Genomic DNA, 14,362 nt, shown 5'->3' with positions numbered 1-14,362 from the left:
GCATCTCCACCGTCCCCCACAGCCCTCGACCAAAGAGTACACTGGAGGCGGCGGGGCACCGGCCCGCGACCACTCTCCCTGCCTCCCTGACAAAGCCTCCTCCGTCAGCATGGGGGTGACAGGTGGGAGCTGGAGCGGGGTCGGGGAGGGGTACGGAGGGACAGCGGAGCAGGGACAGGGCGGGGGAAAAGTGAAAATGAGGGGGGGGCGCCGAGGGGGCATGGTATTGGGTCCTGAGGAAGGGGGACCCCAAAGCCCTCGCCATCCCCGCAGGGGGCGCCTGCTTCCTAATTCCCACCCCCTGCCTCGGCCCTACGCGGTGCCCGAGCGCGTGTGCTCAGGCGCGGATGCACACCTCGGGATTAAGGCTACAGATACAGAGGGATCTTGCCCAGGGCTTCGGGGCATACCTAAAGAGCAGTGGCCTTGTGCCCAGGAAGCGACTCATGAATTATCCAAACTTAAGATAACCGCTAAAATCACGGCCAGTTGTCGCTGGCTAACGCTGGGAGCTTTTGCAGAAAGCAGAAAGCAGAAAGCAACCCACTTCAACAAATATTCAATGAGCACCTCCTTTGTGCTTTGCACTCTTCTCTGTACCAAGGAACAAAGATGTGTGCCCCTCAGGGCCCTGGGTCTTCCCGGTTTCTAATAATGGGGGCTCAAATCCCCACTGAAATCAGGACCTCCTCTCCCAGGAAGACATACATGGGCCAGCATTTTTTAAATGTGCAAAAAAACCCAATAACCAGAGAGCAGCTGATCTCTTTTCCCAAATTTTTGGGATAACAAATGTGTGCAACATTTACTGCACCTCCTTCAGGGCTTATTCGTATGCTAGCTAGGCCCTGGGTCAGATGAGTTGACTAAAGTTAAAATGTAGGTCAGCCAAAGCACCTGCCTCTGGACCCACCTACGGAGCCTGGGACTAAGGGAGGAAAAGGCGTTGCTGCAGCTTCCTTCTCATCTGCAGTGCCAGGCCCTTCCCAGTACCCATGATGCCAAGGCTGCCGTAGGAGGCAGGGGATAGTCGGGGTTGAGCCCCAGCTGAGCAGAGGGCTCACTCCACCTGAAGAAATGAGACGTGGATTGGCCCCAAGTAAGAGCACAGTGTATGTATCCAACTTGTACTTTTCCCTGACCAGCAATGACTTATACCGGATATTTTCCAAGTATGGCAAAGTTATAAAAGTTACTATAATGAAAGATAAAGCTACCAGGGAGAGTAAAGGTGTTGCATTTATTTTAATTTTGGGTAAAGGCTTTGCACAAAACTGTACCAGGGCAATAAACTACAAATAGCTGTTTGGCAGAGTGTTAAAAGCAAGCATTGTTATTGCCAATGAAAGAGCAGCTGAGTTCATCTGAAGACAAAATTACCTTGATAAATCGAAGTGTTATGAATGTGAGTGAAGAAGTAGAAGAAAGTGAAGATGAAGGAGATGACCCTGCCCTTGGCAGCCTCAGTCAGGCCATAGCTTTCCAGCAAGGCCAGAATTGAAGAAGAACAAAAAAACTGGAAGCCCAGTTCAGGAGGTCCCTAAAGACACCCAAGGATAAAGAAAAGCATTATAAGGATTGAATGTGTGCGAAGCACTCAGCACTGAGTGTCAGCAGGTAGTAAGTCCTGGGTTTGTCTTGACTCGGGTGTTGGGAGATGAGGAGAGAGGCAGTGGGGTGGAGAAGGAGCTGTGCACAAGGTCAGCATCAGCAGTAAGGAGATCAGGAGCTGGGGAGCTGAGGGGGTTGCAAATGACCAGAGTTCTAATTTGCATGGTAGGATGAAGGATGAATCAGGTAGAGGAGGTTATAAAGAGATGAGAGATTGCAAAGGAGGAAGGGTCAGACATGCAGAACCTCATTGGCCACACTACAATCTGGACACACAGGGTGTGAACTTGAGGTAAGAAATGGAGGCTAAGCTGCAGGGTTTGGCAGAGTGAGGAGGAGAAGGAATTCATTTCTTTGCACAGACTTTTGCTGAGCATCACCTTGTGCCAGACTGTGCGGGGGATCAGAGATGCAAAACAAGCAATGCACATACCCTCCCTATCCCCAAATTGAGGATCAGCAAGAGGCCATACGCTCAAATTGAGGTCTGCAGAGGCCAGGTGGGGTGACTGGAAGAGAAGCCCAGGACCATGAGGTGGACTCGGAAGGTCTCCAGGAAGAGGTGAGCCTTAAACATCATCACAGTAGGAAACAAGGGAATTCCAGAGACAGAAGACAGCTCAGGCTCTCATGGGGGAGCCTCTCTTTCTCCCTCCTTTCCCCTCTCTCTAAACCCCCTCTTCCCTCCTCGCTCACTAAAAGCAACGAAAAAATGTACTCGGGTGAGGATAAAACAAAACAAAAATAGTTTAAATAAATAATTTTATGTTATGTATACTTACCACAATAAAAATAGATAGGCTGGATAGTCCCATATCTATTTTTTGAAAGTTGAATTTGTAATTGAACTTCTCCAAGGAAACTTCAGGCCCAGGTTCACAAGCTTCACTCATGAATTCTACCAAACATAAAGAGAAAAATAATACCAATTTTACACAAACTCAGAAAATTGAAGAGGAAATACTTCTCAACTCATTCTATGAGGCCAGCATTACTCTAATATCAAAACCTGACAAAAATCTTACAACAAAATAAAATCACACACTAGAATACCTCATGAACATATATGTGAAAATTCTAAAAAAAAGAAAAAGAGCAAATCAAACTCAACAGTATAAAAATACCTAATGAGATTTATTCCAGGAATATAAGATTGATTTAACATTTTTTAAAAAATCAATGTATTTTACCATAAAAAGAATTATTAGCAGAATAACATGTAACAGTATTTGTATGTTAATATATAACATGTTGTGTATGACGTGTGATATGTTAACAGGATATAAAATTGAAACCATGTGATCATATCAGTAATGCAGAGAAATCATCAAACAAAATCCAGTATCCCTTCCTAATTAAAAACTAAATAAACTAGGAATAGAAGGGAACATCATCAACTCAGTAAAAGTCATCCGTGAGAAAAATTACAGGTAACATCATACTTGATGGTGATATACTGAATGCTTTCCCCTTCGGCTCAGGAAGAAAGCAAGATGCCCACCCACCGCTCCATTCAACAGTGTGCTAGAGATTGTTCAATAAGGCAAGCAAAGGAAATAGATATCCAGATTGGAAAGGAAGAGGTAGGACTGTCTTGAGTCACACACATTATTGTTTATGGAGAAAACCTTATGGAATCTATAAAAAAACAAATAAAACTAGAACTAATAGGATTTTGGGACCGTTGTAAGATACCAGATCACTACATTTCTATATACTAATAACCAGCAATTGGAAATTGAAATTACTTCACATACTACAGAATGTCACAAAAGCCCCAAGTTCAGTCAACATCAGACTTTGGTTTCCAACCCCCAGTGCTGCTGTGAGGTTCACGCCATAATTATTTCTCCTTCTGTCCACACCCAGCTGCTGTTCACAGAAGGGTTAAGGCTGCGGATGTTGATTCAATTGCCTGGGAAACTTTGTAAACAAACAAGGAAGGCTGTGAGGTCAAGCCTGGGGAGGAGCAGCACTTGGTAGAGTTGGAGATGAAGAGACAGATGGGGAGAAAGCCAAGAGAGTGTGGTAGTCATGGTAATCAAGGAGGTGGAGGCTTCTGAAGAGACCACTGAGCTACCCCCGGGAGCCTGTCCACAGTGGTGCCCAGACTCCTCACCCAGCAACCAGCTGGTCCAGGATCCCATGCCCCAGGCTGAACACAGATGCTGAATCCCAGGACCAGTCATTCAAGGACCCTCCTCAGCTTCTACACTTCTGGAAAGAGGCCACAGCATGTTCTGATCCTTCTGATATAATCCTGGGAGCGATTCTGCTCAGCCAGAGCCAAGGTTGTCACTTCCTGCTACACTCCAGGCTCATGGGGACCCAGCTTACCCATTGCCATGATGACCTCACCATCAACCTCTATCCATTACCCAAAGGGAGCAAAGAATGCGACAGCCTGGTGCCTCCCACCCCCAGAGCATGAAAGATACAAGCTTCCAGGAGGGTACTTGGGGTGGGGAGGCCTCCCCAAGGAGTCAGACTCCTCTGTGGAGGGTTGTCCAGGCTCATAAGCCACCAGATCCATGTCAGCATCACCTCAGAACAAGCACCTGGGGTGAGAGCCCTGGGTGATCCCAGGGTGATGGGGTGAGGAGCCAGGGAAAGAGAGGATAGGCTTTAGGGTAGAAGGGGCCAGGGTCTGAAGCCTGGCCAGAGAAAGTGGATAAAGGGACAGAGGGGCAGGAATGGAGGAACATGAGCAAGGTTCATGTGGGCATAACAGGGAACCCCACACGGTTCCAGGTTCCTGGATAGAACAGCAGTTACATTTCCTGAGTCCAATCTGCATTCAAGTGCTGGCTTCCTGAATGATCAGCTGAAGGACCTTGGGCAAAAGAACCTCTTTATTGTGTTCAATCAATGAGATAAAGCACAGAAAGTGCTCCACATAATGCCTGGGTTAGTAGTACTCAGTAAACGGACATGAGTACTGTTAACATCTACCCTTACAGAGAGCCAGCACAGACCAGCCTGGAAAGTAGAGGGGAGCAGACAGGAAGGCTAGGACTGCTGGCACTGGGTGGGGAGAGTGAGGAGACAAGGGATAAGATGGGAGAGGGAATGGCATATAGTTCAAGGTGAGGGACGGGGAGGGAGGGAGGGGGTGGCTGAAGCACCACCACCAGCGCAGGCTACAGAACCCCTCGGGGATCATTCCACACCTGCTGCTCCCCTGCCCTCACCTCCTTCTCTCTGCCAGGTGCCAATGGATTTCCCTGCTGTATCAAGGACTCCGTGGACGTTATAGACACACAGTGAGAACCAGTCCCCCATCATCGGAGGACCTCTCCTCCACCTTCCAGGACTGCCAGCCTTTACCTTACCCCCTGCCACCACTGCTAGTTTTCCAAGTATCCCCCAACCCAGGATCTCCCTCCATCTTGCCTGTTTTCAAAATCTCCCCAAGGGTAGTATCCAGCCCAGAAGGCCTTGGCAGGGGCTTCTGCCTGCAGTCACCAGCCTTAGAGGAAGACTGAGGGATAGAGGGGCACACACCCAGGGACATGGGTGGGACTTGACCCCTTAGATCCACCCTTCTCTAAGAACAAAGCTGTCCAAGTTGGGGGTGAGCAGGTTCCTAAGGAAGGAGAGGGGGTCAAACAAGCTGAGTACTGAAGGCAAGGACCAAGATGGCAACACACTGCCAACAAAAACTGAGGGAACCCTTTACATGCACACATACACCCCCACCCCACTCTGCTTTTCACATCTGCTGAGCTGGGACTGAGCAGGTCAGGGGGAGGGCAGTGCTCTGGGCTTTTTCTCTTTTCTTTTCTTTTTTTTTTTTTTTTTTTTTTTTTTTGCTTAGTTGGATTTTTTTTTATTTTTTAGATTCAGTTGTTGATAGTTGTGAGTTTGTTGTCATTTTAATGTTCATAATTTTGATCTTTTTCCTAAGTAAGTCCCTTTGACATTTCATATAATAATAGCTTGGTGATGATGAACTCCTTTAGATTTACCTTATCTGGGAAGCACTTTATCTGCCCTTCCATTCTAAATGCTAGCTTTGCTGGATAGAGTAATCTTGGTTGTAGGTCCTTGCTTTTCATCACCTTGAATACTTGCCAGCCCTTTCTGGCCTGCAAAGTTCCTTTTCAGAAATCAGCTGATAGCTTTATAAGCACCTCTTTGTAGGAAACTCTCTGCTTTTCTCTTGCTGCTTTTAAGATTCTCTCTTTGTCTTTAACCTTTGGCATTTTAATTATGATGTGTCTTGGTGTGGTCCTTTTTGGATCTAGCTTGTTTGGGACTCTCTGTGCTTTCTGGACCTTGTATGTCTATTTCCTCTGCCAAATTTGGAGAGTTTTCCTTCATTATTTTCTCACATAAGTTTTCAACTTCTTGCTCTTCCTCTTCTCCTTCTGACACCCCTATGGATCGAATGTTGGCACATTTAAAGTTGTCCCAGAGGTTCCTAAGCCTCTTCTCATTTTTTTCAATTCTTGTTTCCTCATTCTGTACTGGCTGACTGTTTTTTTCTTCCTTATATTCCAAATCATTGATTTGAACCCCAGTTGCCTTCCCTTCACCATTGGTTTATGTGGATTTTCCTTTGTTTCATTTAGCATAGCCTTTACTTCTTCCCTTACACATTTGCCATACTTAAGCATATCTGTCAGGTCTGTGAGCATCTTTCTCATTGGTGTTTTGAACTCTGCATATGTTAGGTTGGCCATCTCCTTGTTTGTTAGGTTGGCTGTCTCCTCATTGCTTAGTTCTCCCACTGGAACCTTGATCTGTTCCCCCTTTTGGGCCATACTTCTCTGTCTCCTCATCTTGACAGGCTCCTGTGTTTATTTGCCTTTGTGTCTTAAGTAGAGCTGTCGCATCTGTTACGTTGTAAGGGGTGGAGCCTTAGGTATTGGTCAGTACAGAGCCACCTGTTTCACCACTTTGTGGCGCTGTTTGTGGGGAAGGGGTCTGAGAGGGAACAATGCCACTTGCTCAGCACTCTCTCCTTTTCCAGGTGCTTCTCCCACTTCCATATGGGACTGGCGCCTCTCCATCTGCTGCCCTGGCCGTCGTTCCCAGAGTGGGTAGGTCTGCAGATGTTCTAGGACTGTGGGTGCCCTTTAAATAAGCATACTCTGCTGAGAGACCGGCAGTTTCTTCCTCTGCTCCAATCCCCACTCGTTTGCGCAGTCAAAAGCAATAAGGCTCTATTTTCCCTATTGCTGGGACCATGAGCTGCGCAGTCTGGTCTGGTGCTGGGAGCGCTCCCCAGGTGTCCCTCCCAACTTTTTAAATGTGTGACTGTGCTTTCTACTGACCTGCTGCTGCCCCTGCTGCTGCCGCTGCTGCCACCACCACACCACGTCCTTTCCACCCCAGCTCTGCCCCTCCTACCTGTCTGGATGAGTATTTCTTCTTTATATCTTTGTTTGTTGGACTTCCATGCAGCTCAGTTTTCTGGAACTTCTGGTTGTCTCTAGTTTTGAGGTAGTTGTATTTCTTCTTAGTTGTGGAGGGAGATGCAGTGTGTCTGTCTAGGTCTCCATCTTGGCCGGAAGTCTCTGGGCTTTTTCTTCTGTGAGGAGCCACATTCTGGGCACTGGTTCTCCATGAGAGCTGCATCAAGTCGCTGGAATGCTTGACTAAAATGACCATTCCTGGGCCTCACCTCCAACCAACTGGATCCTTCCTTGTGGGGGGAGGGGAACGATTTGGCAAGCTCTCCATGCACTTTCTAAACTTACTCAAGTTTGAGAATACAACTCCAGAACTCTTTGTGGGAGTGGAGACAGTAGATAAGCTGGGGGGCATCTTGCCAGCCCCTGTATAAGGCAGGGGGCCTTGGAGGCCCTAGAGGCCCCCTTCCCCCTGAAGCCAACCCACCAACCCCATGGAACCCTGTCACCCACTCTTTGTCCTGTCTTAGGATTGACATAAACCAACACCAGCTCCAGCAAACACAAAAGGAAGATGAGACAAAGGTAATGGTGGGCAGGGTCACCTCTTATAGGGAGGGGGTAGGCAAAGGGCGGGGTTCCTTGAGGCCAGATCCATCTTCCCTAAATTCTGACCAACCCCGACCCTTGACAGTTCTGGGACCCTAGTACCAGGCCATTGTTGGCATATGCTGTCTCTCTCTCTCTCTCTCCCCTTCCCCCCCCCCCACCGCCCGCCCTCCCCCCACACACATATACTCACATCGCCTTCCTGCCCCAAGCAGGTCTCTGCAAAGAAGGAAGAGTGGGGAAAGAAGTGAGCAGTGTGGGGGGGCAGAGGGTGAGAATGGGGGAAAAGGGCAGGAATAAATGCGAGGGAGGACCTGAGGGGCAGGGGCCTCCTCAGCTTTCAATTGAAACTTTTCAGCTAGAGAACAAATTGGTAGAGCTGGAGCCCCCAAATGAAGTGGACCTGGACCTAGACACAGGATTGGAGCAGGAGATGGAACTGGAGGACAAGGCTGTGCCGCCGCTGGAGTGGTGCCCGGTATCCATGCTCGAGCCTGAGGCCAAGCTGGACTCCAACGTGGAGGCCTGCAATGAAGACCTGGAGGAACAGAGGTACAGGATAGAATCCATCCAGCCCTACATGGAGGAGCTAATGCAGCAGAACACCTGCCAGTGGAGCATGGGGTCGGACTCCAGCTCCCTGAGCCCCACGGAGGAGGAACAAGTGTCCAGTGCCCAGGGCTCCATCCCTGTGCAGACCTCCCAGCACCTCTTCTGGGCAGACAAGCTCATCCAGGCCTCAGAACAGAGCCTGCAGAGGGAGATCAGCAGGCAGCCCGGCAAGAAGAGCACAGATAAGATCACCAGCCACCTGAACCAGGAGTCAGTCCCCAAGGACACCCTGTGCTCTGAGAAGCAGCTCCAGGACCCCAGCACCCAGCCAGAGCTTCCAGACACTGGCTCACAGCAGCCACCAAGCACCCACTCATCCTCCTGCAGTCTCCCACCAACTATCAGCCTCGGGGATTTGATCAACTTAGCAACTTCCCTAGCCATAGCCTCCTCCAGCACAGGGGACTTGCCAAATTTGGAGCACATGAAGAGAACTGTGAAGCCCTCTCCAGCGCCCTCCGTGGTGAGAAGTGCTGCCCCTCCTGTGGTGGAGAGCTCTACCCCACCTGACAAGGAGGAGCCAGAGCAAGAAACGCTCTCTGAGTTGCTAGAGAAGCCACCAGAGAAACAGCTGGAAGCTGGGGAGCCAGAGAAAGCTTGCAAGCAGAAAGACAAGAACTTCCTTCACCCTTTCTTTGACGTTAACAAGCCAGGGTTCCAGAGGGCTACCTTTGAAGGGAAAGTGAAATTTCTCCAGACCCCAGCCATGGCCTCTCCCCCAAATGCAGACAAGAAAGAGTAAGTCAGGCTGGCACACAGCTCCCCACAAGAGGAGGCCGTGCTAGGACGCATGGGTGGGGAACAGTGGAATGAGGAGCTGGGTGGGGGGTGGAGTGGGCTGTGATGTCACCACCTCAGTCTCAGTGACCTGATAAGGGCTGCTGAAAACAAGGTTCTGGTGGACTGAGGTGTAGTGCCAGGGCCAGGGCTGGAGGAGACCTGGGACCCATGGAGAGTGAGCACTTCAGGGCTCGGGCAGGGACCTGGGCTCAAAATGGGAAGGGCCATGCTAGCATTAGAAAGCTTCTCACCCACAGCGCAGATGACCCCTCCCTCACTGAGTTCCCTCAGTGTCTGCCCTGCTGAGAATCTGATGGCTCCAGCCCTGAGCCCAGGACTCTTCCACTGAGTGGCAAAAGAGGAAACAAGGCTCCCCAGCACCCCTGCTTCCTAGGTGAATGGCCACAACAGAATGTCAGCTGCCCATCAGCATGCAGCAGGAATAGGTCCTCTTACTCTAGTGCCCTCCTCAGGGTGGCCTCTGGGCTCATCCCTCTCCCCTGCCCCTCCCACTGGGACCCAAGTGACACTCTCTCTTTTGCATTACAGCTCCGTGCCAAGAACCAAGAAAGGGAGTCCATTATTGATGAAAATCCATTTTAAGATGTCAGCCCCCTCGTCTCCATAGAAATGACTTAGGCAAAACCAATAAAGCCTCCAGTGCTGGTCCCCTCAGACTTTTGGTGCAGGCACTCCTGGGCCAGAAAGCTCACCTGGCGGCGAAGTCCTGGTCACAGCTTTTTAGGGATGCCACCCCCATTTTTTATCTACTCCAGCCCCACTGGCCCCACCTTGCCCCCTGAGGCTGTCTGTGTCAGCCCTGTTTGCCCCACTCCACTAGACCTCCATGCCAGCAACAGAGACTCCTGACTAGTCTTGGGGAGGACTCAGTGCCCTCTCTGAGGCTTCAGTGTCTCAGGTCATAAAGCAGGGCTTCCTCTCAGCCTGAAGCCAGGGACCCGCTGGGGTCACCTGAGGAGAGAGCCTCCTGGGGGTGGGCTGGGCAGGCAAGAAGGCGAGTCCAAAGGGAGTTCTTTCTTCTTGCTTCTCTCCGTGGGGAAGGCCTGGCAGGGGAAGGGGTGGTGTCCTGGAAGGAGAGAAGGAATGAAGCCAGAGGAATTGCCCTCCAGGGTTCCACAGCCTTGAGTGGGAGGTACCTCAAAATGTAGGGGAGAGCCATGTGTAATAGTGCTGGCAACCCAGACACATCCATGAGCACACGCAGACACCCCATCAACTGACTGGATTGTCATACAGACAGGCACATAACACATCCACACATAGAACACACACACATGCCATGCACACAAACAACATAAACACAGACAGGCACTAAACATGCACACAAATGCATGAGCCTCCCCAAATCAAGGGAAGGTAGACCATGTGGAGAAGGTTCTGGAAGAGGAGAGAAATGGCAGCAAAGGAGGAAAGGGAATTCTGAGTGCTGGAATGGACATGGACATGAAGAGAGAAGTCGGGGAGAGAAAAGGGGGAGACAGTGCCCTGGTTAGCCTTAAGACCCACTCTGGGCCAAGGCCCGCTGTCAAGGGAAAGCCCAGCCTTGCAGATTCTAATGGGCCTGGACCACCTTGAGAGGAAAATGGGAAGAGAGGTACCCTGGGTCTGGGAGAGTGGGGTTATGAAGGGGTGATCAGTTAAGAATGGGCAGGAGGATGCAGGAGAAAGGGGCAGGAGGCTGGAAGGAGGGAGGAGGAGGATATGCAGAGGTGAGTGTGTGGTGGTGGGGGCGGTCAGAGGTGTCACCCAGCTGTTGAGACCAATCTTCGTGGACTTTTTTTTTTTTTCATGTGGTTTGTGGATTTGCAGTTTGTAGAACAAGACCCTTTCCTCCCGCAGGAGCTGTGGTAAGATAGGCCAGAGCCTCACCTTGGGCTGGACCCCACCCTCCCATGCTCTGATTTCAGGACTCTGGGACTTGCTTCTTCCTCCCTCTGGGCCTCTGCCTCCTGTGTTAGCTTCCAGAGTGGAGTTGCAAATCCAGATGCCTTAAGAGAGTCAGAAACTCAAAGGAATAAAGCAGCAGGAGGAGCAGGCCTACGGTGAGGGAGAGAGGGCACCCCTGCCAAAAGATGTTAAAATCCACCCCAAAGGCCCTCCTGGGAGCTTCGGGCCTGGAGAATTAGACCAGCCTCAGAGCCTATGGCTCTGCCTTTCAGATAGCAGACGGCAGGAGATCAAGAGACCCCCATTGGTACAGAGAATGCACAGGTGACTAAGGCTAGGGGAGGGTCCACTAGTACTACAAGCTACTGTCCCTAAAACCCCCTGAATAGTGGGTGCACACAGCTGGTGTGGGGGTTCCTGGGAGGAGGTGAAGCTATGTACCCACAGGCCTGGTCCCAGGTCCCCTGCAGTCTGGTGGGGAATGTGTTCTCCCCACCTCCAAGGCCTCCACAGAAGCCTCGAAGACTGCTCACACGAGACCCAGGAGAGGAGCAGGCCCGCAAGACACAGAACAGGAGGCTGCAGCAGCACGTGGCCCTGCTGACCCAGATAGAGCCAGCAGCTGCCATGGCCATGGGGACTGAGCAGGTCTCACGGAAGGCCAAGGAGTTCAAAGGCCTTGCAGCTACCCATTCAGTAGAGTCGGGCTCAGGTGCTGGGTCTCAGGTGAGGGCAGGGACTAGAGGCCAGGCCTGAGGTGCTGGGCTTGGAGTAAGGTCCGCCTGGCCCTGGCACCTCTCTGCAGCAGGTACAAAGGCCTTTTCAACCTCTTTCTCTGAGGCAGCTTCACAGATAAGAACCTGCTACCACTGACATCCCGGCAGCTGTCAGGTAAGGGCCCCATGGCTGGGAGCAGGGAGAACAATTAGGGGGTGCTCAGAGTACAACTATAAGGATTGCCTTCGCAGAAGCTGGGGTTACTGCAAAGAACAGTGATTGTACTCTAACCTTCCCTCAGTGCCATTGTAATTTGCTCATCTCTACAACCCCAGGGTTCACTGGTGTGTGTGTGTGTGTGTAGGACAAAGGGAGGGATGGACTGGTGAACAGCAAAGTATTTGAGTGGTAGGTGGATGGATGGATGAAAAATAGGATGGAAGAAGGAAAGGAAGAGGAATATTGGGGTAAATGATGGAAAAGAAAGAACCTGAGTCCCCTACACCCCTTGGGTCTGGGGCTGTGGAAGTTGGGGTAGAAGAAACTCCTTTGATATTTGGGGACCCCAGTGCTCCCTGAAGATCATGACTTGATATTGGCAGAGGTCCTGCAAAGCAGAATCATTTTATTCATCAATAATTTTCTGTGCCTGCTACTTGCCAGGTGCCAGCAGGGCTCCTGCAGCCTCAAAGCATTGTAGCTCCAGAGCCAGGCTGCCGAAGTCCAAAGCCCAGCATTGCCCCTACTCGTGGTGTGACCTTGGACATGAGTTTTGAATGTTTTTCATACATGTCCAAACATGGGTTTTGGACAGGAGAATGGAATGGGCACTAAACAACTGTCAACACACAGGAGCCACTGTTACTCCTTATATTGAAAGTTATAGTACCCAGGAGGTTGGAATGACCCAAGTCTTCAGTCCCATCTGAGCTAGAGTGGACAGATCTCAGGGTTCTCGTATGTGCGGTTCACTTTGTTGTCTGCCCTTCTTCCCACCCTCAGCATTTCAGGATATCTTCAAACTGTTCAGCTCCAGTCCGACTGGCACTGTGGACATGCGCAGCATGAAAGCTGCCCTGTGCACCGTGGGTATCCAGCTGAGCCCACAGAAGATGTGCGAGGCTCTGCGGCAGGCAGACTTGGATGGTGGGTACCCCATTCTCTGTCTTCTCATCCTCTCCCACCTCTAGCCCTGAAGAACGCCTCCCTTGCCCACAGAATCCCTAGCCTGGTCCTATTTTAAAGTTTCTTCTTCCAGGAAGCCTGCCCTGATCAACATGCCTATCCCATAACCTCTAAACATTTCTGCTGTGTTAATCCTCATCTGACTTGGGACTTCCCTTGAGCAAAGGGCTACTCTCCATGGTCACCATGGCCTTACACTTTTCCGCCAGGGCTGATACCTGGCTGAAGTCAGGATTGGCTCCTCTAATGCCTGGAACTTCTGGCAAGCCCCTAATGCTGATGCAGGGTAGGCCTTCTGCAGGGGCAGGCACCCACAGCACCCCCTCCTCTCTCTTCCCAGGTGATGGAACTGTAGGCTTCAAAGATTTCCTGGGTGTCTTCATTGAGAGCCACCGCCTCGCTCAGTGCTTGGGTAAATGGCAGGGCTGGTGGGGCAAGATGGACCTGGCTTGAGGGAGACTCCTCCTTACCCTCCCCCATGTTCTTTGACACCAGGCCAGGTGAGAAACACCCGGGTCTGGGACCCCCAAGGCCTGCAGACCCTCTTCTTAGAGATACTGTTCAAGCTGATGAGGCAGGGCTTTGTGCCCTACAAGTCAGTGCAGGAGGTGATGAGGTGGGCACCACTGTATCCAGCTTCAGGGCCCAGGGTGGTGGGGAGCAGACTCTGCCCCCTGCAGGGGTTCCCTGATGTTTCTGCCCCAGAGACAGGGGCCCTGAATTCTGGGTCAGTTTCCAGGGCCCCACCAGCCCCAGGCCAGAGACAAGTGCCTGCCTGTCCTGCTTTGGTTTCCCCACCTGTGAGATGGAGGGGAGTGTGGAGGTGGTGTCTGAGGTGGCTGCTCCGCTTTTCTCCTTCAAGCTACTACTCGCAGCGGGTTCTGCCGCTGAACGCAGGCTGCAAGGGCAGGTCCTGGGGCCGAGGCTGCACGGCGCGCGGTAACCATGGCCTCAACTTTTTCTGCCAGGCCGCACGGCTCAGCGGCCTCTCGAACGCCCAGCTGGCAAGCTTTCTGCACAGACTGCACAAAGCGGGTGCGCCTCTTTGTGGGGCTGGGGGGACCCGGGAGAGGAGGACTCTCACTCAGGACCGGCTCTCAGGACGGGCCCCTCCTTTCTCTCCTCCCGGCTTCCCCGCCTCAGGTTCATGCAGCCCCTACTCTCAGATACCTAACCTGGCTCCGAGCTCTGAAGTGCGATATCCCAAGTCCTACACCTCCAGCCACTCTTGGCTCCGGACTAAACCGAGGCAGCGCAGCCGAGGTGAGAGCCGGAGGAAGGAGGCGGGGCCGGCGGGCGGGGCGGGCCACTCGAGGGGAGAATAGGGTCGGTACCCAGGCGGGAAGTGGGACTGGTGGGGGAGCTAATCCAGCGTCTCTAACACGAATAACTGGCTGGACCGTCCACCCGCCCCCTCCACCTCCCGAAGGGTTCTCGGACCAGCCACTAGAGGATGTACGCCCCTCGAAGCTGGCTCCCTCCCCCCCAACTCTAGTACAGAAGCATCCCTTTTCCCCTTCGCCAGCCTGTTCGCGGATACCTACTATGAAGAACTTGTACAAGTAAAGCATTTACTGAATGAA

At 51.6% G+C, this 14,362-nt stretch overlaps 2 protein-coding genes and 1 pseudogene across 2 annotated transcripts; all 3 read left to right on the top strand.

The window, feature by feature from the left end:
• Positions 1–1,077: 1,077 nt before the first annotated feature.
• On the top strand, positions 1,078–1,570 carry LOC149998604 (zinc finger CCHC-type and RNA-binding motif-containing protein 1 pseudogene; annotated as a pseudogene).
• A 2,075-nt stretch (positions 1,571–3,645) lies between these two features.
• On the top strand, positions 3,646–8,935 carry SPATA32 (spermatogenesis associated 32). The gene is made up of 3 exons (XM_090257566.1): positions 3,646–3,744; positions 7,368–7,553; positions 7,936–8,935. Exons 1-3 carry the CDS (start codon positions 3,646–3,648, stop codon positions 8,929–8,931), a joined length of 1,281 nt encoding a protein of 426 aa, XP_090113692.1. The 3' UTR covers positions 8,932–8,935.
• A 1,302-nt stretch (positions 8,936–10,237) lies between these two features.
• Positions 10,238–14,345, top strand: LOC149998602 (uncharacterized). The gene is made up of 5 exons (XM_090292620.1): positions 10,238–11,768; positions 12,597–12,740; positions 13,120–13,191; positions 13,275–14,042; positions 14,209–14,345. Exons 2-5 carry the CDS (start codon positions 12,650–12,652, stop codon positions 14,343–14,345), a joined length of 1,068 nt encoding a protein of 355 aa, XP_090148746.1. The 5' UTR covers positions 10,238–11,768; positions 12,597–12,649.
• The last annotated feature ends 17 nt before the right edge of the window (positions 14,346–14,362 follow it).

This window comes from Furipterus horrens, unplaced genomic scaffold, assembly GCF_987537825.1.
Source record: "Furipterus horrens unplaced genomic scaffold, mFurHor1.1.pri manual_scaffold_11, whole genome shotgun sequence".
NCBI lineage: Eukaryota > Metazoa > Chordata > Mammalia > Chiroptera > Furipteridae > Furipterus > Furipterus horrens.
Note: the sequence above shows the minus strand (reverse complement) of the source record. Positions and strands in the feature narration are given on the sequence as shown.

Coding starts and splice junctions, on each gene's coding strand:
- LOC149998602 (XM_090292620.1), top strand. CDS start 12,650: ATGCGCAGCATGAAAGCTGCCCTGTGCACCGTGGGTATCCAGCTGAGC. Junction 13,192..13,274: donor CCGCCTCGCTCAGTGCTTGG/GTAAATGGCAGG, acceptor CTTTGACACCAG/GCCAGGTGAGAAACACCCGG. Junction 14,043..14,208: donor ACCGAGGCAGCGCAGCCGAG/GTGAGAGCCGGA, acceptor CACCTCCCGAAG/GGTTCTCGGACCAGCCACTA.
- SPATA32 (XM_090257566.1), top strand. CDS start 3,646: ATGGTAATCAAGGAGGTGGAGGCTTCTGAAGAGACCACTGAGCTACCC. Junction 3,745..7,367: donor CCTCACCCAGCAACCAGCTG/GTCCAGGATCCC, acceptor TGGAGACAGTAG/ATAAGCTGGGGGGCATCTTG. Junction 7,554..7,935: donor AAAAGGAAGATGAGACAAAG/GTAATGGTGGGC, acceptor GAAACTTTTCAG/CTAGAGAACAAATTGGTAGA.